The 24,436-nt window shown below is 43.8% G+C and overlaps 1 protein-coding gene across 1 annotated transcript; it reads right to left on the bottom strand.

Moving 5' to 3' along the window:
* Positions 1 to 742: 742 nt before the first annotated feature.
* On the bottom strand, positions 743 to 22,752 carry LOC129344818 (arylacetamide deacetylase-like 4). Its single transcript, XM_055001719.1, has 4 exons — positions 22,547 to 22,752; positions 19,166 to 19,382; positions 9,363 to 9,426; positions 743 to 1,602 (listed from the first exon to the last, which is right to left on the bottom strand). Exons 1-4 carry the CDS (start codon positions 22,727 to 22,729, stop codon positions 828 to 830), a joined length of 1,239 nt encoding a protein of 412 aa, XP_054857694.1. The 5' UTR covers positions 22,730 to 22,752; the 3' UTR covers positions 743 to 827.
* Positions 22,753 to 24,436: the final 1,684 nt, after the last annotated feature.

Below are 24,436 nucleotides of genomic sequence, written 5' to 3'. Positions count from 1 at the left end.
TCAAACAAGGAGCTTCTAACCATGTGTATGTGCTTCTAAGCCACGTCACGAGTCCCACACGAGGTAAACCTCTTAGATTTGGGGCATAAGGGAAGTTGCCTTCCACACCCATCATAAATGATATCGACTATTGCAAAATGGGCATCGTGAAATTTAAGTAACCAATTGAGCGATGCATGACTTTGTGATGCATGTCCTTGGAATGACTGGTGTTTGGGGCTGTGATGGTGCGCTCTGAAACGCAAGTGATTTCCGGCCACTGTAGAGATGTTAATATAAATAGTAATTGTTTATAGAGAAAGCTCTTGACAGTGTCGTGTGTCATAGAGCCCATGGCATAAATAATATAGTGCAATGAAACATATCAACACAGCACATCAATCTGCATTACCCTGAATCAGGCCGTTGGACAACAGCATCCTTGGCCCCAATTGTATATGAACACATACACATGAAGCTGCCTTATACTGAATCAAGCCATGGGCCCATCAAGGTCAGTATTGTCTACTCAGACTGGCAGCCACTCTCTGGGATCTCAGGAAGAGATCTTTCACATCACGTATCGCCCGATCCTTTCAGCTGGAGATGCCAGGGAATTGAACCTAGGACCTTCTGCATGCCAAGCAGATGTTCCTCTGCTGAGGCATCCCCTCCCCATGCAGAGTTACTCTCCTTTAAGCCCATGGGGAAACAAATCGAAATGAATCAATATTTATGTTAAAAACTGAACAAACTTCACAATGCAAAAGAATATACTGTCGAGTGTTTTTTTTTTCCCCTTCTACTCAGTTGACAAGATAACCAGTGGCACTAGATTAGACCACTTATTATAACCTTTTTATAAAATCCACTATATTGTCCATTCCTCTTTTGGCACATGAAAAAGAAAACAGGGGAAGATCAATGGATATTAGTGCTCCATGGAATCCATCTGCAAGATGGTACCAAGTCACAGGAACCCCTTCATCCTCTAATCTTTTTTTGTACAGTAATCCTTCATCTCTAAAGACATCGTATTCACAAGTTAAAATGTACATCTCTGGGAGCTGCCGGATGACATCAGCATCGACAATAAGGGGTGAAAATGTGGTCTCGAACGCCTCCTGAGCTTGTCGGTGAATTTCAGGTGAGAAGACAGCCTGTGGGGGTGGTTTGTAGCCTCTGTGTTTGAATTCCTGTGGGATAATATCTGGATTTATCCAATTCTTCAGCTTCATTTTCACATCCTCAGGAATGTGGGATCCATTCTTGATCTCTTTTGCTAATGATTTTTCTTTCCCGAGATACTGCAGCCCTGCTTCCACTATTATTCTTTGGAAAAACGGGGGTACAAACCGGTTTTGCTGATGTGAAGGCAAATTGAAATCTATGGCTTGTAGAAAAGGATAGAGCAAGATTTGAGCGCGTACTTTGGGAAGGTCTGTTCTCTTGACAAGATCTTGACAAGTTGCAGCAGCGAATGTGCCCCCTAAACTGTCTCCACCAATTATGACACACTTTGGATCCACTCCATAGTCCTCTGCATTCTTCATAAAATGGATGGTAGCATCAAGACAGTCCTTGAACTGTAAAGGATATGGGTACTCGGGAGACAGACGGTACCTGTAACAAACACTCTGTAAATCCATCATATCTCATTTGGTAATAGAATCAGTGAACAGGAAAAGTCTTTTCTATAGTTTCAGGTGGATAGCCATGTTGGCTTGTAGTAGAAGAGCAAGATTTCATTATATGGTGACAGCAAAAAGAGTATTATCTGCAGGAAAATGGAAAACCGATGCTTGTCCTGGTCTCCCAGAGTGGAGAGATAAGGTTCAGGAATATGCTTCAATGGCCAAACTGACTACTTACAAAATAGTTTGATAACTGACTTCTGGAAAAAATGGAAGGATTCTTTGATTATTTAGGTTAAACTAATTGATATAGAGAGCCCCGAGGCGCAGAGTGGTAAGCTGCAGTACTGCAGTCCAAGCTCTGCTCATGACCTGAGTTCGATCCTGGCGGAAGCTGGGTTCAGGTAGCCAGCTCAAGGTTGACTCAGCCTTCCATCCTTCCGAGGTCGGTAAAATGAGTACCCAGTTTCCTGGGAGTAAAGTGTAGATGAATGGGGAAGGCAATGGTGAACCATCCCGTAAAAAGTCTACCAAGAAAACGTCATGATGTGACGTCCCCACATGGGTCAGTAATGACTCGGTGCTTGCACAGCGGACTACCTTTACCTTTACCTAATTGATATAGTAGCTTAGAGGGAGAGAGGGAAGAAGAGATGAGAAATGTCATGCAGCTAGGTTCAAGGAAGCTAAGTACTTAATAATTACTTTTTTAGTTTAAAGAAACTTAAATGTTCTTCTTGTTTTATTCCTAAAATTTTTATATCTGCACTGTTTATATACTTACTGGTGGTATAAGATTGTATAATTTTCAATTTACCGTCTAAATTCTGCATAACTTATATATTATGCACTTACTTTACTATGGTTTTGTCTTACTTTCATTTATTTAAATAAAATGTTTAAAAAATAGTAAATAAAAAGAGCAAGATTTGAGACCGGTAACACCTTTAAGACTACACTTGTTGCACATATAAGAGGACAAGAAGATATTGGATAAAAATACATGATGAGATGCAAAAGATATTGAAGTTCTGCTTTGTGATGGACCCTAAGAATATGTTAGTAAATATTTTACCGAGTAATATAGTAAAAGAGCACAGCAAGCTTTTTAAATATATGGTGACAGCAGCGGGGCTACTATATGAAATTAAATGGAAGGCAGAATCCTGTTCAAATATGACAGATTGCAGGAACAAAATGTATGAATATGCCTCAATGGCAAAATTAACCTCTTATATACATAATAGACCCACTCAAGAATTTCAGAAAAAATGGAAAGCTTTTTTTGATTATGTAGCAGTAAACTAAGGAAAACAGTAATTGATGGTAAAATAGACAAATTGCTAAATAGTTAAATTAGTAATATAATATGCTGAACATAATAATGTCGACTATAATGCTGAACATAAAATGTTGAATATAAAATGTTGAATATATAACATGGAATGTAAAATATTTTAAGTACGTATTGGGATGGAGAGGAGAAATATGACATAGTTTAAGTACTCTGATATATATTTTGTTTTTATTTCTTTTTGTATTATTTCTGTTTACTGTTTATTCTTCTTTCAAATAAAATATTTTTTTAAAAAAAGGATATTTTTAAAAAAGAAAGAAAAGAAGGCCACAAGATTCCCAGAGTATAAGGTTTCAAGAGTCAGGTGCTCTTCCCTCGATACCATCGTCATCAGATATATGATGAAGAGAGCCTGACTCTCGAAAGCTTATGCCCTGGAAATCTTAAGGTGCTAGTCGACCCAAATCTTGCTCTCTATACTTTCTATGATATCGTTGGAGATATCTTTGCTAGAATGACTAGAATTGCAAAAACCTGGCTGTATACAAGATGACTGATAACTAGGGTTCTTAAGTGGAATTCTCTTAACCCCTCTCTGCTGAATTTCTCCCTGAAATCCAGCAATAGGTTTTTCTATTCCTCTCTTTAGGAATCTGAATCATTTTCGAATAAGTTCCTCTTTTGTAAAGAGGAAGATTCCTTTTCGATCTCTACAAAGTAATATATTTATTTATTTTTATACGATGAGCATAGTTGAAAACCTAAGAACAAATTGGGTTTTAAAGATAATATTAAACACTCGCCAGGACTTGTTTGAATGTACCCTCACTGCATCAGACTCCTTTTTACCCCTTGTATCATATCACAGTGACACAACAACAGGCAGAAATTCACAGGTGAGGAAATCTACACTATCACATGGTTAAAAAAAACCAACAAGATAAGTTAATGAGAAATCAAAGAGAATTTCTCTTTTGAATGAGGAAAAGAGATTAAGAGGAACCAACTGCTGTATCTAAAAACCAAAAAATGTGAAAAATAAATTACGTCCCCCCCCCCTACTGATGACCCAAGTAAGAGCCCCGTGGCGCAGAGTGGTAAGCTGCAGTATTGCAGCCCAAGTTCTGCTCATGATCTGAGTTCAATCCCAGCAGAAGCCAGGTTCAGGTAGCTGGCTCAAGGTTGACTCAGCCTTACATCCTTCCGAGGTCAGTAAAATGAGTACCCAGTTTCCTGGGGGTAAAGTGTAGATGACTGGGGAAGGCAATGGCAAACCACCCCGTAAAAAGTCTGCCAAGAAAACATCATGATGTGACGTTCCCCCATGGGTCAGTAACGACTTGGTGCTTGCACAGGGGACTACCTTTACCTTTTTTACGTACTGATGACCCAAATGTTTCCAATGAAGAATTCAGAGTGTACTTATGGGGAGGGGTATGACTTTAGCAGCATCCCTGGTGCTCAGTAAGATCCCTTGGGATCTGTAGGATGGGATCATATGTGCTCTTGGGCTGACAAGCTTTACCATGTCCCCCCACATGTACATGCCTTCTATCCTCCAGCTGGATAGACTTTGTCCATCCAGCACCTAAGGGAAGGAAGCTTTTCTCAAGTCTGCCACCACCTGTAAAGAGAAATTGACACCCAGCCTTGGTCTCAGCACCAGCAGGATCACCTGCCTGCTGAATTCACCCACGTAGTGTTCCATCGCTTCTATCAGCCAGAAAGTTTCCAAAGCCAAGTGAGTCATGAATGAGACATGTGGAGAAGGCAGCACCCTGATCTGCCAGCTACTTCTCTCCTCTTGCATAGGTAGCATTAGGGTGCAGGGCCAGGTACAGTTGACAAGAGAGAGATTTCCCCACCCCCTATCAGTTCATTTTCTGGCATGTTGGCAGATGTTCTTGTTGATCATCTGCATGGAAGGGCTGGGGTTGCAGGAAAGTTCAGGAGGGAAGATGGTGTGGGAGAGCACCTTCACAAGCCATGAAAAGCAAAACAAAACCATCATGGAGCAAGGGTGAACTCTAGGCCATCTTACCTCCAGAACTTAATCCTGGGAGGGGTGTCAGATGGAAGCTGCCTGGGATGGGTCCGGCTTCCATCATCCCATGGAGCTGCACTATGGAGGAACTCAAGGGTGGATGCTCCAACAAGAGTAGTCTCCCTCACTCTTACTAAGCCAAGTTTGTGGGTGAGCTTCTTGTAGAGGGAGTTGAGCATTCTGTTACATACCACACAAACTGTGTTAGGCAGCTTAGCAGCTGATCTGACTAGGGATAGAAGGGTTTCTCTGGAAGAGCAAGGCTTCTCTGTTGTAAGACCTGACTATTGTTATTTCAACCCAAATCATGCTTCAGGTGGGTAGCTGTGTTGGTCTGTTGTACAAGAGCAAGATTCAGGTCAAGTAGCACCTTTAAGACCAACTAGATTTCCAAGGTATCTCAAAATCTCACACCCTGGAATTTTAGTTGGTTCTTAAGGTGCTACCGGACCGGAATCTAACTCAAGTTCTGTTGAGGTTCAAAATATGAGCCAAGTTTCTTCTCCAGCTTAAATTTTGCTGCTGTGGTTGACAACAAACAAAAGGCACGAGAAGTGAAGAATCTCTTTCCCTATCCTTTTCTTCTTCCTTGCCAGCATCTAGGATGCTGCTTCTGCAGGGTTCAAGACTCCAGGGTCTGGTTCGCACTTAGGGTTTAAACCACCATTTATGAGCATTGACCTGAATCGCTGTGGCTTCGGCATGGCACTCCTACCTTCCACACTGTCTGAGGCGGTTTAGATTTGGTGTCCTGTTTTTCATTTTAGACAGGCTTTGAAGTCTTGGTGCAGTTTTGGGCTTTCGAGGTTTTGCAATTCACGTCACAGAGTTCGGGGGGGACGTGCAATTCACGTCACAGAGTTCGGGGGGGGCATGTTCCACTCTCATTTATTTTTTAAAAAAGCCAAGCCAGCTTTATCATCAAAAAGATAACAGATAAGTTGCAACAACCTAACAAATCCCCCAAAGGATCACAATTCTATGAAAAGTGGTTACTATTCTTCGATTACATTACTGAAAAAGAGATACAAATGCTCAACCAAATATACCAATCTATTCTTAACTCATAATTGAATAAATATAAAATTAACACAATGTCAAACCTACTAAGAATAAGCAAATGACAGTAAAAAAGTTAAAGTTAAAGGTGAATATTGTATATTCAAAGTTTTTATATATAGTTAATATTGCATTGTAATGATTATTTTTAAAAAATTGTTTTGTCCTCGCTTTATGTATTAAAATTACACTCATTCAATAATAAAAATATGACTGTAAAAAGCCAAGCCAGGAAAGGGTTAAAATGCTGCTATGTATTTCTCTATCTGCAGCTTTGATTTGCAAAGGGCCATGCAAAATGTTTTTTAAAAAAAACAATGGCAGAAGACACTGGGAAGGAGGGGAAAGCAGCCATTTAACCCTTTCCTGGCTTTTAAAGCCAGGAGAAATGTGGAGTAATGTTGCAACACTTTCTTAGCTTTGAAGGAAAAAAAAAAGAGTGTACTCATTCCACTGAGGGAGGAAGGGGAAAGCAGCCATTTAACCATTTCCTGACTTTTAAAGCCAGCAGGGAATAAGCTGCAAGCTTAGGAATTGTTCCTGACTTTGGAAAAAAAATAAGAGTGTGTGTGCATATCTGGGAGGAAGGAAGCCAATGGAGAAGCAGCCTTATGACCCTTACCTTGCTTTACTAAAACAATGGTGGACAAAGAGTGCAGAAAGTGGAGGAGGGTGGGAGTGGTTAATTCTGCACATATCAATCAGCACCCAGGGAAAAGGAGAGGAGGGAGAATCAATGATCTCACTGACATTGATCATGCCAGCCACAATTTGGCAGCAATTTCAAAATAAACTCGCGGTATGTCCACGAGGGAGGGGGGGATCAGGGATGCCACGGAGAAACATCAGTTCTGCATCCCATGACTAGAGATGTGCATGAACCAAAATACGAACCAAAATTAAGCACGAAACAGGCCGATTCATGGTTCACGAACCACGTTTCATCAGATCCCATTTCTGATGAACCGCCACGAACTTTTAGGCTAGTTCGTTTGGTTCGTTTTTTCAGTTCGTCACTGCAGACAGCCTGGTGCCAATCAATCAGTTTCCTAGGCAACAGGGGATGGACTTTCTGCAGAGCTTCTACTGACCGGGAAGTGACCTTCTGCTGGCCCGGAAGTGACCTTCTGCTGACCCAGAAGTGATGATTTTCTGACCTGGATGTGACGTTTTCACAAACGAAATGAACTGGTTCACGAACCAGTGGCAGGTTCATGAAAGTTCATGGATTGTGGTTCGTGAACTTTGACGAACCACAAACCACATGGTTCGGGTTTTTTCCGGTTCATGCCCATCTCTACCCATGACTACCTTGCAAATGTGAAAGTCACGCAAATATGGGAAACAGAAAAGGTGCTGAAATGCTTTAAAGTTCCAGTGTGAAAAGGGCCCAGTTTGCCCTGAGAAAAGTAGCTCTAAGAACACTTTCAGTGCAATTCTAAGAAGAGTTACTTCAGTCTAAGCCCATTGATTTCTTTGCTTAGGATTTCACTGTTTGTGTCCCTAGTGTTATATGCCCTCACTGAGATCTTGTCAGTCGATCCTTAAATATCCCAGAGAAAGCCTGGTTCTTACCATGGTGCTGAAATGCATTGAGAAGTTTACAATACTGTTTACTTATTTAGACCCAACCTACACATTACAAATTGCATGAGACTGCAACAGGGACCCACGGTCCTATTGCTGCTGCAGTATGCTTTCTCCTTGTTCCGTTTTCCCAAGCTGAAACAGTGTCTACAAGGTATTATTTGCCCTTTGGGAGGGGGTTCCATGTGTGTAGGGCCAAATAATGCCACCAGCACTATTTTAGCTTGTCCCAATCTAAATTTTGAGGTTTCTGAACGAGAGGGTAAAAATGAGGGTGAATTCCTTGAGTCTGTTTATTTACATCATTCGATATACTAATACCTCTTCAAAAACTGTTTCATTATAATGCTCTTCATCTTGGGTGTAATTCTTTTTTTATAAAATGTGGAGGAGGAGGGCTGGGCAACAGCTCCAAAGTGTAATTAACCAAGCCAGAAGTCAATATAGTCAGAGTGGTGTGGCACTGCTGCAGACCAGATGGTCATCTCTCAATTACAGTAGAGATCACTAGTGGTTTAGAGCAGCAGGACTTTAATCTGGAGAACCAGTTTTGATTCCCCAGTCCTCCACTTGAAGCCAATTGAGTGACCTTGGGTCTGTCACAGCTCTCTTAGACCTCTCTCAGCCCCACACACTGCATGGGTTGGTTGTCGTGAGGATAATAACAACACACTTTGTAAACCACTCTGAGTGAACATTAAGCTGTCCTGAAGGACAGTACATAAATGAAATGTTGTTGTTGTTCCATCGCTGAAGAATAGGGCCTGAGCAGTGGGACTGACAGAGAAGGTGGCCATAGCTCTCCTAGGAGAATGCCACTCCTGTTGCATCTCATCTGTCACTCAGAAATGGTGACCTTGTTAACACTATATATATATATATGTACCATCAAGTCGCAACCAATTTATGGTGACCCCAATAAGGGGCTATCAAGCCGAGTGAGAAACAGAAGTCGTTTGTCATCTCATTCCTCTGTAGAATCTTCCTTAGTGGCCTCTCATCCAAGTGCCAACGGTGCTTAGATTCTGGGATCTTAGAGGATCGAGCTACACCATTACTTTAAGTATGCACTCCTATCTACTACCTGTTGCTTTAAGTATGACCCTGCTGGATAGTTGTGTTGTCTGATGTCAATCCTATAATTGCTTACACTCTGTTCCAGCATTTCTTCAACTCTATATTGGTTTTTTGCTAATGTTATATCTTTGCATTTTTTTTACCCTATAGCTTTGTTGATTGAAATGTCCTTGATATTGTCTGTACTAATTTCACACTCCTCCTTGAATCTCAGTGAGAAAGGCGGACTATAAATAACACAGATAAAGATAAAGATAAAGATAAAACTATCACACCATACCACAGCTCTATTAGAACCTATGATATTAAGAACTCTTCTAGAAATGTTTCACTTTATTTATTTGTTTGCTTGTTAATTAAAATATTTAAATCTTGCCTTTCCACGTGGTTCAAGGCTGCTCTAATGCTGTTTTCAGGAACACAACTATAGTATTAAAGGAGGCGTTAACAGTATTGCTCATATATTTTAAGTACAGATGTTTTTATGCTGAGGGAGGAAACTGGGTTGGAGATGGAATGAATAAATAAACTGAAGGTGTGCCATGGGTCCCCCCCCCCTCAATGTGAGGATGTTTAAGAACTAGTTTGGGGATGCTTTTTTTAAAAAAAAAATCTTGACCATTCTATGAACTCTCATACTAATCCAATCTGTAACAAGTATTATGAAAGACAGCATGTGACTTACCCAACGGAGACAACCACTGAGTCACTTTCCCTGGCAAAAAAGCGACACATTCTTTCGTGGGAATCTAGGTAAGAGCAAATGACAAGAGTTCTATACTTTGAATATTTCCCAGAGGTCCAAATCCAGATCAGTCAACAGAAAGATCATTTCCATACCGGGGCCAACCACTGCAAACCAGTCAATGCTGGACTGGCATTGTTAGTTAGTTAGTTAGTTAGCTAGCTAGCTGGAAACTTGTATATTCCACCAATCTAGAGAGCAGTTTATTGTCTGCACATGCAAATGCAATGGAGGATCCATGCATCAGTGAAAATTACACCTCTGAAATATTTAACCACCCAGTTCTTCCTGTCCGCACAAAGGATGGTTCTGGTATGATTATTATGCTGCCCTTCCCACCATTCATTAATGGATACTACTATTAATAATAATAATAACATTTGATTTAGATACCTCCCTCCAAGTCAACTTAATGTCCACTCAGAGCAATTTACAAAACGTGTTATTATTATCCTCGTGACAATCACCCTGTGAGGTGGGTGCGGCTGAGAGAGCTCCGAGAAGCTATGACTGACCCAAGGTCACTCATCTGGCTTCAAGCAGAGGAGTGGGGAGTCAAACCTGCCTCTCCAGATTAGAGTCCTGCCACTCTTAACCACTACTGGCTCTCAGCATGAGTATGCTTCCATGACCTAATCTAAGTGAAACCATTTGGCCTATTATTTCATGGGATTCATATTACTCCCTTTCCCCATACTGCTATTCAGCCTCAAATCTGCTAACCCCACATGAAGTTCACAGAGAGAAATTTGTACAACTACCCCCATAACAGAGATGATGGAAGATTGAGTGAAGGTATTATCATAGAACAGAGAAGGTTGGGATTCTAGAGTCCAAACACCAGAGGTGGAATCCTTTTTTAAAAAAAAAATCAGATTGTATTGCTCCAGGAAACATGGTCAACGAATGAAATTTGTTTCACAGGTGATGTAGCATTTTCAATTATGTATTGATGGGTGCTCTAAAGCAGGGCCTGGCCTGTTTAATTTCTAGCAGAATACAATATATTTCAATAGAGCACAAGGCATCTTCCTCATTGGCCCTAGCTGAGTATATAAGATTTAATCAGGAGTCCTTTATATTAATAGTTTATTTATCTCCTGTTAGAGATAAAAACACTCTTTTAAGTAATTGGAGGAAGCTAAGGGAGTTACCATGAAATCCTAAACAGAGTTGCACCAGTCTAAGCCTGTTGATTTCAATGGACTTAGACTGGAGTAACTCTGTTTAGGGTTTCACAGTTAGTTGAAAAATTAGCATCATCTTATCCTAGTGCTTGCTTAGTTGCTAATTGCTGGTGGTTTTCATGCTAGGATTGGACCTATTGATGAGCAAGTATTGGTGGCTGAAGGGAGGAATGGCTCTGAAATGGAAGAGATGGGATATTTTTAAGGTTATGATAGGGAGTCCCTAAATATGAAAAAAATAAAATAAAACTCTTCCTCCATAAGGTTCCACCTAACTCTTCCTAGAAGCTTCAAACTCTCTCACACAAATCCAAATTTTCTCTGGATAAATTGAGAAACAGTGCTAATTCTTATCGGTGTCACAATGAAAACAATCCCTCCCCACCAATAGGCGAATGCATCCCTGTAGCTTCACTGCTTGGAGGAAATAGAAAATAGGATGGAAAGTTTAATGAATTAGGAAGATCCGCTGGTACATGGAAAGCATTGTTTAATAGCACACCTGCAAGAGACATATCTCTGAGCAGGGCTTTTTTTTGTCAGGTTCAGAACGCTGTCTTGTATGCTTTTGCTTAACCGACTCCATATTTAATCCTTTCAGTGTTTAAGTGCTCTCTCCCCAGGTGCCAAGATTCCCAGGCAGCTATCTCACAGAAGAGGATTGTTTTGGCTACCGACGTTCCACCAAGAACGGCCTTGGGAACTTTCGCTATCCTGACTTCAAAGGGGTTGTTTTGAGAACTATGGGGGGAGGTTGGGCCGTCTGTGATCTGTTACTTTGTACCTCATGCTTTGCTAGTCATTGGTAACAATGCATATGTACCAACCTGAATATTGCATTCAGGCCAGTGGACTATAATGATCTTTTTCTTCATTAAATGCTTTTTGGAAACAATGGACTATTGTCTAATTGCAGAAGGCAGACTGGAGTAAGGATACTATCTAGCCACGGTTCTGACATTTTGTTACCAATCAACTTTTCCAATGCCTAAGCCGGATCAAACGGACTCCAAAGCTGTCCCAGTCAGGGATCCTTTGTTTGACCCGTATGCCTCTCCCGGCTCTCAAGGCTTGGAAGCCCAAGAACCTGTACCGCGAGGAGACGGCTCCTCGGTTACAACGATTTATACCCTCGCTCCCAGCAACGCTGATACTCGGCCTAGAGCCACAGCCACGCCACTCTTCAACTTGCCCACCCCGACGCAGTGGGGTGCAAGGCCAAGGGATACGAGGGAGCGGAGGGCCAGCGCGATGTTTACGCAGCTGCAGCTGGATAGTCGGCGCAGTTTGGAATCCATACCCAAACAAACCGGTGGCCGACCGTGGTTGTTCTGGAACAGGACGACCGAACAAACGGAATGGGAAACATCCCGCCGTGGTGCCCTGAGTTGGGATTATGCGGAAGTCACCCCGTGGCTGGGGCAGCCAGATGTAAGTGAGCACCAGTGGGTGCAGCTCCAGAGCCGGACGATTGCCATTGATTCAGGGATATCAGCAATCACTGGCCTGACAAAAGGAGTTTTAGCCGCGAGATCTCAAGAGGAACAAGGGATAGAAACACCTTTGCCGTGGCAGCAGACGTTAACCACAGGACTGCCGCCCGAAACAGTACCAACCTCACAGACGATGGGAGATGTGGGGTCCACGGAACAACGGGAGGAGGAAACTACGGATAGAGTACAGCTGTTGGAGAACAGACTCCTAAATATGGAAGAAAGTTTGGCAAATGCCGTCCATCTGCTCTCAGTGCTAGTGGAGGGGGACAGAGGTCGAGTTCCGCCAGCTGGTCTACCTGACATCAGCCAAAGTTTGGCTAACCTGCAAAATCAACTGTGGCCGCAACAGCCACCGGAGACGGGAGACGAGGACTCTGTCACCGGGGAAGGACCCTGCCCAGAAGATCCTTGTCCAGATGACCCCCGTCCCGAGCAACCGATTACACCGGGAGACGTCGGTGCCGGCGGAGGAGGTGGAGAGCCGATTCCGGAAGACCCTCGTCCCGATCACCCTATAACTCCGGTGGTTAGTGGGACTGGAGGAGGAGGGGGAGAACCAGGACGACCACTAGAGCCAGCTTCCCCGGTCGTCCCACCACCCACAACTCAAGCGAGCCAGCCCCCAAGCCTTCCGAGAGGGACCACACCACCAGTCATCCCAGGAGCGGACAGGCCTCTTCCGACACCGGGGCCGCGAGGGGATACGGTTCCTCTTCAACCCATCTCTCCTCACCCACCTCCGTTGCGGCCAACCCCCACTCCCCTTCAACCAGCACCTGGGGCCCCACCGAGGGAGCGTCCGACACCTTCTCGGCCAACACCAGTACATCTGGCTCCAAGAGGACCCCAGCCAATCCCCCAGCCGATTCTGGGGGCGCCGGGGATACCCCAGCCGATGCCGGGGATTCCCCAGCCGATTCCGGGAGGGCCTTTGCCGCACCAACCTCAACCCTACCCTCAGTATCCTCCGCCACAGCTACCGCCAACGCCGCGACAGCCTCCTTTACAACTCGCTCCGCTTGATGCCTACCCAATGCCGGCACCAGCTCCTAGACAAGATCTTCCCATGGGATGGGTCAAACTGGACGCTACGTTTGATGGAGACCCTTCCAAATTGGGATTTTTCCTGGTACAAGTGGTGCAATTTTTCAACTGATGGGGACATCTTTTCGGGAGTGAGGCCAGTCAGAGCACCTGGGATCACGTCTCCAAGGTAAAGCTGCCGACTGGTATGTGGGACTTTATAACGTGGGGGCCCCTGAATTAGATACGCTCCAAGGGCTAGTGGATGCGATCCGAGCCCAATATGAAGACCCCCTAGAAGAAACTAGGGCTAGAACGGAATTGCAGGCAATCAGGCAAGGCAGCATGTCGGCTAGAGACTATGCTACAAAATTCCGACAGCTCGCTGCCAAATGCCCAAGGTGCGAAGAGTCTACCAAGATTATTTTGTACAAACAAGGGTTGAACCCTAAATTATTGGACTGAGCTCTCATGCAAGATAACCCTCCTACGCTGTTAGGGTGGATACAATTGACCTGCGAAGTTGAAAACCGTCTACTCGAAGTTCGTTTAGTGGAACAACACCAACAACCTCTGGGCCAAAGACGTTCCTCCACTCCCCTTCGGGGAAGCCGGGGGGCTGGATATGCCACGCGTGGAGCAAGAGATGCTAGATGGCAACAAGGGCTATGTTTGCAATGTGGCCAAAGTGGTCACTTTGCGGCGCAATGCCCATATCGGCCTGTGCAAAGACCTCTGCTCCAACTAAGATGCCCAGCCCCCGCAGCCTATCCGGCGCCACCGCGCCCAACTCCAGCTCCAAGAACCGCTTCAAGAGGTAGGGGAGCGTCGAGGAGAAACCTCCCCGAAAGAGGACTGGAATTGGAGGAAGTTATGGAGGACGATACGGCCGCCCTAACGGGGGGAGAGAATCCAGAGAGCCCCGCATCGGGAAACGAGATGGATCTGTCGTGAAAGGGCCCAAACGGCAGATCAAACCTTCGGGGGTCCCGGTTCCGAACCGACCCCGTGGGTCCATACTCTTCATACCAGTAACGTTAGTGAATCCGGACAGGAAAATGCATATCCACGTACAAGCTCTAATTGATTCAGGCTGTTCCAGAGACATTATCGCGCCAGCTTTAGTTAATGGACTAGTGCTTCCGGTAAAAGATTTGGAAATACCGGTAATTTTCGAGCAAATGGATGGCACCAACATGAACCCAGTCACTACCGAAACCACTCCAATCATAACCGGCATGGGACAACATTGGGAAGTAAGATCATTCGTCATTAGTGCCACAGCGAAATACCCCTTGATCCTGGGAAGCCGGTGGTTATGCGATCACAACCCTTATATCAATTGGGCAGAGGGAAGTATCACATTTAACCATGAATCATGTAAAGATCACCGTTGGGATCAAAACTGGGGCAAGGACCCAACTATAAATGAATCTGTTCTCCTCACCCAGGAAGAAATCAACCAAATACCCAAGCAATACAGAGCATACACCCAAGCCTTCACCGAGGAAGAAGCTAATGCTTTACCTCCTCACAGGAGGACGGACTGTGCTGTAGAAATCATACCGGGAGCCTCGCTGCCCAAAGGCCGTCTTTATCCCATGAGTCCCAACGAAAGAGAAGAGCTCCACAAATTCATCGATCTCAATCTTCAAAGGGGATTTATTCGCCCTGCTAACAGTCCCCATGCCGCGCCAGTGCTTTTCGTCAAAAAGAAGGACGGGGGCTTAAGACTGTGCACCGACTTTCGGGGACTTAACGCCGTCTCCTCCAGCAACGCCTACCCCATCCCGCTCATCAGAGATCTACTCAACGTCGTGGCTCAAGGTAAGGTCTTTACGAAATTAGATTTAAAAGACGCTTACTTCCATGTCCGTATCCGAAAAGGGGATGAATGGAAAACCGCGTTTAACACCCCCCTCGGCCAATATGAATATTTAGTTATGCCTTTTGGCCTGGCCGGGGCACCATCGGTTTTCATGTCCATGATCAATGAAGTACTGCATGAATTTCTATATAAAGGCGTTGTGGTGTACCTAGATGATGTGTTAATCTATTCGGAGACCGAAGAGGAACATGTAGACCTTGTAAAAAAGGTCTTAACCACTCTCATGAATAACAAACTGCCCATTAAACTCTCTAAATGTGAGTTTCACAAAACAGAACTCACTTATTTAGGCTATTTTATTTCTCAAGAGGGCTTGAAAATGGATCCAGGCAAAATACAGGCCGTATTAAATTGGCAAACCCCCGCGATCCGCAAAGAACTGCAATCATTCTTGGGCTTTGCCAACTTCTATAGAGAATTCATTGCAAATTTCGCCCAGATCACACTCCCCCTAACTGAACTGTTAAAAACCAAAGACAAGGGGTCCAAGCCAAAAAGCCAAGTGCAAAACTGTCGTGGACACCAGAATGCCAAACAGCGTTCAGTCACCTTAAAACGCAGTTTGTCTCAGAGCCCGTTCTGCAACACCCCGATGAAAACCGCCCCTTCATAGTACAGGTCGACGCCAGCGACATGGCAATTGGGGGCGTGCTGCTACAGCGGGGGGCAGACGGAAAGCTCAAACCCTGCGCCTTCCTTTCCAGAAAGTTTTCAGAGGCGGAAAGGAATTGGAATGTATGGGAAAAGGAGGCTTTTGCTGTAAAAGCAGCTCTCACTAACTGGAGACATTGGTTAGAAGGAGCCCGTCATCCGTTCGAAGTCTGGACGGACCATAAAAATCTAGAGGCCCTTCGCAGCCCTCGCAGGCTAAACGCCAAACAACTGAGATGGGCGGAATTTTTCTCCAAATTCGACTTCACATTAAACTTTCTCCCGGGCAAAACTAACTTTTTGGCCGACGCTCTATCACGCATGCCCCAACACAAAAGCAAAAGGGAGGAGACAATTGACACAGTCTTTTCACCTACGCAATTAGGGGGCGTGGTGACCACTCGCAGCCGCACAAACCCCTCCCATCAACCCGACCAGGGATGGAGAGAAAAGCTGAAGGCTGAAGTGGAAAAGGAGGGGGGGAATGTGCCCAAAGACAAGCTGCAACTGTCCGCCCAAGGGGAATGGCTTTGGGGAGATCGCTTCTATGTACCCAAAAGTTTGCGGAAAGAAGTTTTACACCGTTGTCATGATGCCCCCACTGCGGGGCACTACGGGTACTTAAAAACGCTTCACTTAGTGCAACGCCAATTTTGGTGGCCGGGCATGCGCAGAGACATTTCCCAATATGTTGCGTCTTGCCCCATCTGTCTCAGCGCCAAATCCCAAAAGGGCAAACCCCCAGGACTCTTACAACCTTTAGAAACGCCCAATCGACCGTGGGAAATAATCTCTATGGACTTTATCACTGACTTACCCCCCTCAACGGGGCATAACTGTATTTTAGTCGTGGTTGATTTATTTTCCAAGCAAGCTCATTTCATACCGTGCACCACAATTCCTTCCGCTAGAAAACTGGCCGACATTTTTATAAAGAATATTGTAAAAATACATTCTTTTCCATCAAAGGTGATCTCGGATCGCGGCGGACAATTCATTGCCAACTTCTGGCGGGAGCTTTTACAACTGCTGGGCATTGAACAAGGTCTCAGTTCAAGCCATCACCCAGAAACAGACGGGCAATCGGAAAAAACTAATCAGATTTTAGAGCAATTTCTACGTTGTTACATTAACTTCCAACAAGATAATTGGTTTGACTTGCTCCCCTTGGCAGAATTCTCATATAATAACAGCATCCATGCTTCCACGGGAGAAACTCCCTTCAAAGTCGTCTATGGCTTCCACTTCAAACCGTTTCCGTTTGAAGCACTCCCCCCTCCTACTACAGCTTCCAAAGACGTCACCGAATGGTGGGGGGAAGCAGCTCAACAATGGACTCAAATCAAAAAACACCTCGACAAAGCCAAACAGGATTATAAAAAGTACGCCGACCGCCACCGTGCGGCAGAATGGGATTTACAACTAGGCGATCTTGTTTATCTTTCTACGAAGAATCTGAAAGTAACTCAAACCAGCCGCAAGCTAGCGTTAAAGTTCTTAGGACCTTTTCCTGTTCGCAAAGTAATCAACAAAGTGACTGTTGCCTTAGATTTACCAAAAAAACTACGCCACGTGCATGATACATTCCATGTTAGTCTATTGAAAAAAGCCCCCATTGATGAACAATGGCACACCCGGGCCCCTCCAATCCCCACTCTGATCGATGACCAGACCCACTATGAGGTGCAACAAATACTGGACTCTAAAATAAAAAGGAATCAGTTATTTTACCTCATTAGGTGGAAGGACTTTGACTCTGGGTTTGATGAATGGGTGAATTCTGTACATGTTCATGCTCCTAGACTTGTGAGAGCGTTTCACTCTCGTTACCCACATAAACCTGGGGGAGGAGCATCTTAGAGGGGGCAGAATGTCAGGTTCAGAACGCTGTCTTGTATGCTTTTGCTTAACCGACTCCATATTTAATCCTTTCAGTGTTTAAGTGCTCTCTCCCCAGGTGCCAAGATTCCCAGGCAGCTATCTCACAGAAGAGGATTGTTTTGGCTACCGACGTTCCACCAAGAACGGCCTTGGGAACTTTCGCTATCCTGACTTCAAAGGGGTTGTTTTGAGAACTATGGGGGGAGGTTGGGCCGTCTGTGATCTGTTACTTTGTACCTCATGCTTTGCTAGTCATTGGTAACAATGCATATGTACCAACCTGAATATTGCATTCAGGCCAGTGGACTATAATGATCTTTTTCTTCATTAAATGCTTTTTGGAAACAATGGACTATTGTCTAATTGCAGAAGGCAGACTGGAGTAAGGATACTATCTAGCCACGGTTCTGACATTTTTCAGTGGGAACAGTGGAATGGAGTTCCGGCACCTCTTAAAAATGGTCACATGGCCGGTGGCCCCGCCCCCTGATCTCCAGACAGAGGCGAGTTTAGATTGCCCTCTGTGCCACCGAGTGGTGTGGAGGGCAATCTAAACTCTCCTCTGTCTGGAGATCAGGGGGTGGGGCCACCAGCCATGTGACCATTTTCGCTGAGGACAATTTCAACTGTAAAAAACTCCCCCCTTGTTCCAGCTGACCCAATGTGATGTCATTGTGCAGTCTTGAGTTCCACCACTGAGTTCCACCACCTCTTTTCCCAGAAACAAAAGCCCTGTCTCTGAGCCACATCAAAGCATATGACATTCCCAAGGATGTGGTAGAATTATAGTACAAAGACCACCTATGCCTCGAAAACTGTGCTTCTATTATGTAATAATAAAGGGTAGGGCATTTTAATGTAACATTTTTAATTGAATGTAATCCACCCTGAGCCTGCCTGTGCAGGGAGGGCGGAATAAAAATCGAAAATAAATAAATAAATAAATAAATAAATAAATAAATAAATAAATAAATAAATAAATAAATAAATAAATAAGGGTATTGTAACAAATTGAACCTTGGAAAAAATCTGGTGTGTAATAAGGAAAGAACAGGATGGCTGCTTCCACACACGTTGGATAATCCACTTTCAGTACTCTTTAGTGAACATTTGAAACTGATTTTCCATGTGTGGAACAAAAAATCCACTTCAAAAGGATTGCAAAAGTGCATTGAAAGTGCATTATTCAACGTGTGTGGGAATGGCCGATATCTGAAGATGATTACCAATATCTTCTTGAACTGCTGTTGTTACTGTACATATGATTGACGGAAATTGCACCACAATTGACTGGTGGGGGAACAAAACAATATGCAGATGATAAAAGCAATGGATGTTGTGGCTAAACGACTGTTAAATGGAATTTTGAGGTCACCTGAATGCAGGAAAGAACTCTGAACTACTGGCAATTTTTCAGTAGTACTTGTGAGTCCACAAAGCAGATCATCCAACTTTTATATTCAGCTTCCTTAAAAAAAAAAACACCTCTTCTCTAATTTAGTTGTAAGTATCCCATCCTGACATATATCAGCTTCAGAATGACCAATCCATATCCGCCATTATAATAAACAATATTCTAATAATAAACAAATTATAAAGCATATTTTTAGTTTTTACCGATGCTGCCCCACATGCCAATTCCTCCATGAAAGAAGAGCATTCCTTTTCTCTGCTTTGAGTGAAGAGCTTTTGTTTGGTACAACCTCACAGGCACGCCTTGAAACTGGAGATTCTCAATATGAAGCTTCTTATCTTTACCAGGTGGGATCCCGTCTGTTAACTTCCTCATAACTGTATGTTCGCCACAGAGGCCAATCTTCCATGCTATGTAGCCCTGGGTGTATGGATAAACATTAAACATTGGTGATTAGAGCTCTCCAGAACTTCATGGAGATCCACTTGTCTATCTCACTTTGACAAAGAGCAGCTTCGGAAAGCATTTCCCTTTTCAGGAGTGGGCTGTTAATGGTGCTAGGATCATAATTCTCCACCCCTAGTCACTATCTGGAGGGAAGGCCGTATGGTATAGCCTGATCTCGTCAGATCTCAGAAGTTAAGCAGGGTCAGTAGTTGGGTGGGTGATCACCAAGGAGGACTCTGCAGAGGATGGCAATGGAAAACCACTTCTGCTTCTCACTTGCCTTGAAAACCCCTTGCTGGGGTCACCATAAGTCAATTGAGACTCTATGGCACATACACATACAATCACTAGTGGATGGGTTTCTAGGTGTTTAACCGTAGCAGGTTGTGCCACACCATCCATGAACCCATTTGCCCCAGTAGAGGCACCCATCTACTAAACAATAACAATTATAATGGCATTTATTTATCTCTATGGACAACCCAAAGTTCCCTATATCATTTCTTTCTTCATTTGTTAATGTTTTGCCAATGGTTTGTGTTTGTTGTCAGTTTTGCAGATGGCTTTGTCTTAGATATGCATGTTGTACTTAAAAAAATACACCATGTAGTTTTATCCATACAATACTGATTTAATAGATACATCAATAGCACTGTTGGAGGAAATTCAGTGTAAGGAAATAGGAAATGGCACAAAAATTAAGCCTCAATTATTTAGTTGGCCCAAGGGCTGGGAAGCAAAATAGAAATGGGGATTCAGGGGTTAAAAGAGCAGAAGTGGAAATTCAAAATCATTCCTATATACCTCTTTGGAATATTCAAGACATTTATATACCTTGCTATTAATCCTTGAAATCACGTAATATGATTATTACCAGAGGTTAGAAAAACTCAAATCGATCCTTCTGGCCCCAGTTAGCAGCTAATGCAATTCAGTAGAACCAGGAGAGGACATCTTAGAAGAAATGTGGTTAAAGCCCTGTCTGGGGATCCACCTGTCTTTTTAGGAGGCATTACTGTGACCATGGCAGTGAAGCCTGGTTAGTATCGCCAAACTTTGGACCACCAGTTTTCTGGCCAATGCAGACTATCAGATCCATGAGAGCTACTTCCAAATTCATTGGACGTTTCTAATTGACAGGTGAAATCCAGTCCAATAGACAGCTTTGGAGTGTGTGTTGACATCACAAAGTAAATTGTGGTATCCATAATATCAACATAGATATCACCCTAGAAAGTTTGCACTGGAGTACCTATCAGTATCTTCAATCTATTCAACCCTAGAAAGCCTAGTTATCAATATCTTCAAATTATTCCAGTCTACTGGTATTGGTGAAAACTACCAGGTTAGTCGGGTTCCTTCTTAGTGCTTGGTAGTTCTTAGCTGTGTCAAGCTAGGACCATTTTCACATGCCTATGCGCCCAGAAGATCGCACGAAACTCACAGCATAGAAGTGTCTTCCTAGCACGATTTCCTGGCACGATCTCATTTAATGGACCTTTTTCTGACATCATTGGGCCATTAAAGGGGATTGTGCTGGGAGATCATGCTAGGAAGACACTTCATGCTGTGAGTTTGCTCGATCTCCTGTGGTGCATGTGAAAATGGCCTACGATTAGGCATACAAGCACTGGCAAAATTGCATTATCTAATTCAGGTGAGGGGCCATGGCTTGGAAGCAGAACATCTGCATGGTGTGAAGAAGGTCCCAGGTCTAATTCCCCACATCTCCAGCCAAAGGGTCAGGTAGTAGGTGACGAGAAAGACCTCTACCTAAGACCCTGGTCAGAGAAATCAATATTGGCCTTGATGGTCCAATGGTCTGATTTGGTATAAGGCAGCTTCATGTGTGTTCATGCCTTGTCTTTATATGGAGGGGGAGGGCAGACACCAGATCAAACCCAGGAGGCCACGTTCTATTTGAAAGTGCTTGAAATCATATGGTACAATGTTTTACGGGCCACTGAATTTTCATCCCCTAGCAGCTGTCATGGATCAGAGGCACTTCCCATATCTCTGGCCTGCAAAAAGAAAACAGACTCACAAGTTTACCAACGATAAGTGGCTGCTAGAGAAAACACCTCCAGCTAAGTCATTAAAATAACCTTCCTTCTGTGAGAAAAGCCTCAAACACCATGAGAAGTCAACCAATTAATTCAACTGAAGGGGAAATCATTTACATTCTACAAAAATGTTCAACGCTTAGCATTAGGGAGGCACAAACACCCGCTGGTTCCATTCCCATCCTGTTTGGTTGTGGCATCGAGCAGGGAGTGGATTTTTTTTATGAACAGTTAGTCTGTTCATTGACCAGTTCATGGCTATTTGGCTGGTAGTTTCATCATATTCCTTCCTAATAGGCAACCGCTGGGCTATTTCACTGGTAGTTTCACCATATTCCGTCCTAATAGGCAACCGCTTGGCAAGCATTTGCTTAAATGCCTATATGTATGTGTTGTCAAGTCGCAACTGACTTATGGCAACCCCAGCAAGGGACTTTCAAGGCACACAAGAAGCAGAGGTGGTTTGCCGTTACCTTCTTCTGCTGGGTCTTCTTCAGTGGTGGTCACCCATCCAAGTACCAAACCTGCTTAGCTTCTAAGATCTGGTGAGACCAGGCTATATCATGTGGCCTTCCCTCCCAATTTTTTAAACAAATGGCTCCAAATCTTTTAAATCAGTCATAAGTGTGTACATTCATAGCGATTATCATTTGGTGTTTGCCTAAGAAGGCCTTAGCAACTTTAATTACTGCCAATCTGGATGGATAAATAGTGGTTTTTGTGCATGCACAGTTTTGAAAAAACCTGATGCAAACTGGTTTGACAGGCTTTGAGCTGTCTGGTACTGAACTGAACAGATCTGGGGATCGGCTCGTGTCTGCTCATCACCCTCAAACCACTAAGTCTGACCATTAAACATCTTCGACGCAAAAACTACGGCATCCCGACTCAATACGCAAATCTACAAAGAATTAATCTTCCAGCTGCATCTCTGCAGAAACAGACTTTGCAGGTGAACCATCGTGATAGCAAGCATGCAAGTGCAGCCTCTCTTCACCACGCAAGATATGTCACGTGTCCTGCATGCAGGACAAGCCAATTATTGAAAACCAAGATCAAAAGCAACACACTTACTAGTCCATAGGCCGTCAAGAATCCAATTTGAAAGAGCCTAATCTTCAAAGGATGGCCCAATCGAGGAGGAAAGTCAGACCTGAAAAAATAAAGGTAAGCCACCCAAGCGGCCAAGGACAAAGACCAAAGAGGAAAAGTCAAAACGGCTCCAGCCGTCAGCAATAGAACCCGTAGAAACCCCATCTGGAAATGCAGAAATCAGCTGAATGGAGAAACCATCTGTGTGTTGATTTCGAGGCTTGGACCTCTATATAGTACTTGCAAATACAGCTAGGTCAAGTACACACCTTTTTAATCATAGAGAGCACTGATAAATTAATCATAGCGTGTGCTAATTAGGGTTGATAAATGAATGGGTACAATTGTAAATAGTTTTTAGTTTTCCCCGGCAGAGCTGTATTGCCTCTCAGCATGGTCCAGGCAAAGTTTGGATCTTTTAAGGAAAATAAACACATATTTGCAGCTCTGCTATGGAAATCAAAGAAGCTGAATTTTATCTGATTTCTGCACTGTAAGAGCAGATATTTTACTTCTGGTCTCAGAATGGAAGTGGGACGATAATTTGATGCAAAAGAAGAGAGATGAGGCTAAAGGAAAGGACAGATCTTTGGCTACCATAAAAGGATATTCTTCAAATATCTCATGCGCATTTGTCAACATTCGCTATGGGCCAAAAAGTCACAGAATCATTTGTATTTGGCTCCATCGAAGCAACTCTAAATGAGAATTTGTTAAAATTCATGTACATCTTCAGAGGGGTTTATATGTATTTATATAGAGCATTCTTATCTTTCAAATTAGGTAATAAATAAAAATACTACTAACAACATCACAGAGAGTTAGGTTCACTGTTATCCTTGTTGTGGTGGTTAGTTCCAGATTAGACTACGGTAACGTGTTCTACATGGGGCATGCCCTGAAATGAAGACATCTGACAAAATTCAAAGGGTTAAACTAGGGTTTATCAATATGATTTTGTGCATTAAACTCATTCACCCCCATTGTGCAGGATCCTTAAGAGGTTGCCTGTTGGGTTTGCCAGCATTTGGGCAATCCACCCTGGATCCCAGACCTACATGGCCACAGGGCCTGCCTGCTTTTCCTCATGTGCCCATCAACCCCATTCCCTTAAACTCTACAGCAGTGATGCTCAGCACTGATTAACTCCTCTGGGACTGCATAACCATCAGAGGTTGACTTGGATGCCTCCCCCCGTCTTTGGGTTCATGCCAATCTAAGTAAGCAACAGCCACTTCACCCCCACAATCCTGCCAACCCCAAACAAAGGTGAAGCAGGTGAAGAATGCCCCCTCATCCTGGCTTTTCATATGATTGGATGAATTTGAGCTGTGTCTATAATTGGACTGGCTCCTAAAAGCAAAGGGCTATGCCAGCTTCCAGGGCAAGAAATTTCACAAGCTACTGGCCATCACAAAAAATGGCCTGCTCCAATGTTGCCTCCATAGTTAAGAGCACACAGAGAGGAGAGCAGGTTTTTACCTTGTGAGTAGGTTTGTATGTGTGTAGGGGGTCTTTCAAGTAGGGGTGTGCATGACGGGGAAAAAACAAGCCAAAAATACACACAGAACTCTCTAGTTCAGCTCATTAAAGCAGCTTCCAGAACGCTGAACTAAATCCAGGAAACTAAAGGGCAATGATTCCCTCCTGCCAAAATGTTTGAGTGTTTCATTCCATCTGTAGTTGACAGTAGCAAGCAAGGCTTGCTTTGCCGGGCAGCAGCTTGTTTTCCTGAACAGCGTTAATCGTATCTGAAGAAAGATACATGATTAGTTAACTCTATTGGTGGGAAAGGGAAATGAGACCCATGTGCAGATTAAGTGCATCTCCCCACCTCCCACTCCATAGCTACCCAAGAAATGTCATTCTCCG

The sequence above is a fragment of the Eublepharis macularius genome, chromosome 17, assembly GCF_028583425.1.
Source record: "Eublepharis macularius isolate TG4126 chromosome 17, MPM_Emac_v1.0, whole genome shotgun sequence".
Classification (NCBI taxonomy): domain Eukaryota; kingdom Metazoa; phylum Chordata; class Lepidosauria; order Squamata; family Eublepharidae; genus Eublepharis; species Eublepharis macularius.
The sequence above is the reverse complement of the archived record's forward strand: the minus strand, read 5'-3'. Positions and strand labels throughout refer to the sequence as shown.

Coding starts and splice junctions, on each gene's coding strand:
- LOC129344818 (XM_055001719.1), bottom strand. CDS start 22,729: ATGGGGTTTCTACGGGTTCTATTGCTGACGGCTGGAGCCGTTTTGACT. Junction 19,383..22,546: donor TCTTGACGGCCTATGGACTA/GTAAGTGTGTTG, acceptor CCATACACCCAG/GGCTACATAGCATGGAAGAT. Junction 9,427..19,165: donor TGGCATGTGGGGCAGCATCG/GTAAAAACTAAA, acceptor GCTCTTACCTAG/ATTCCCACGAAAGAATGTGT.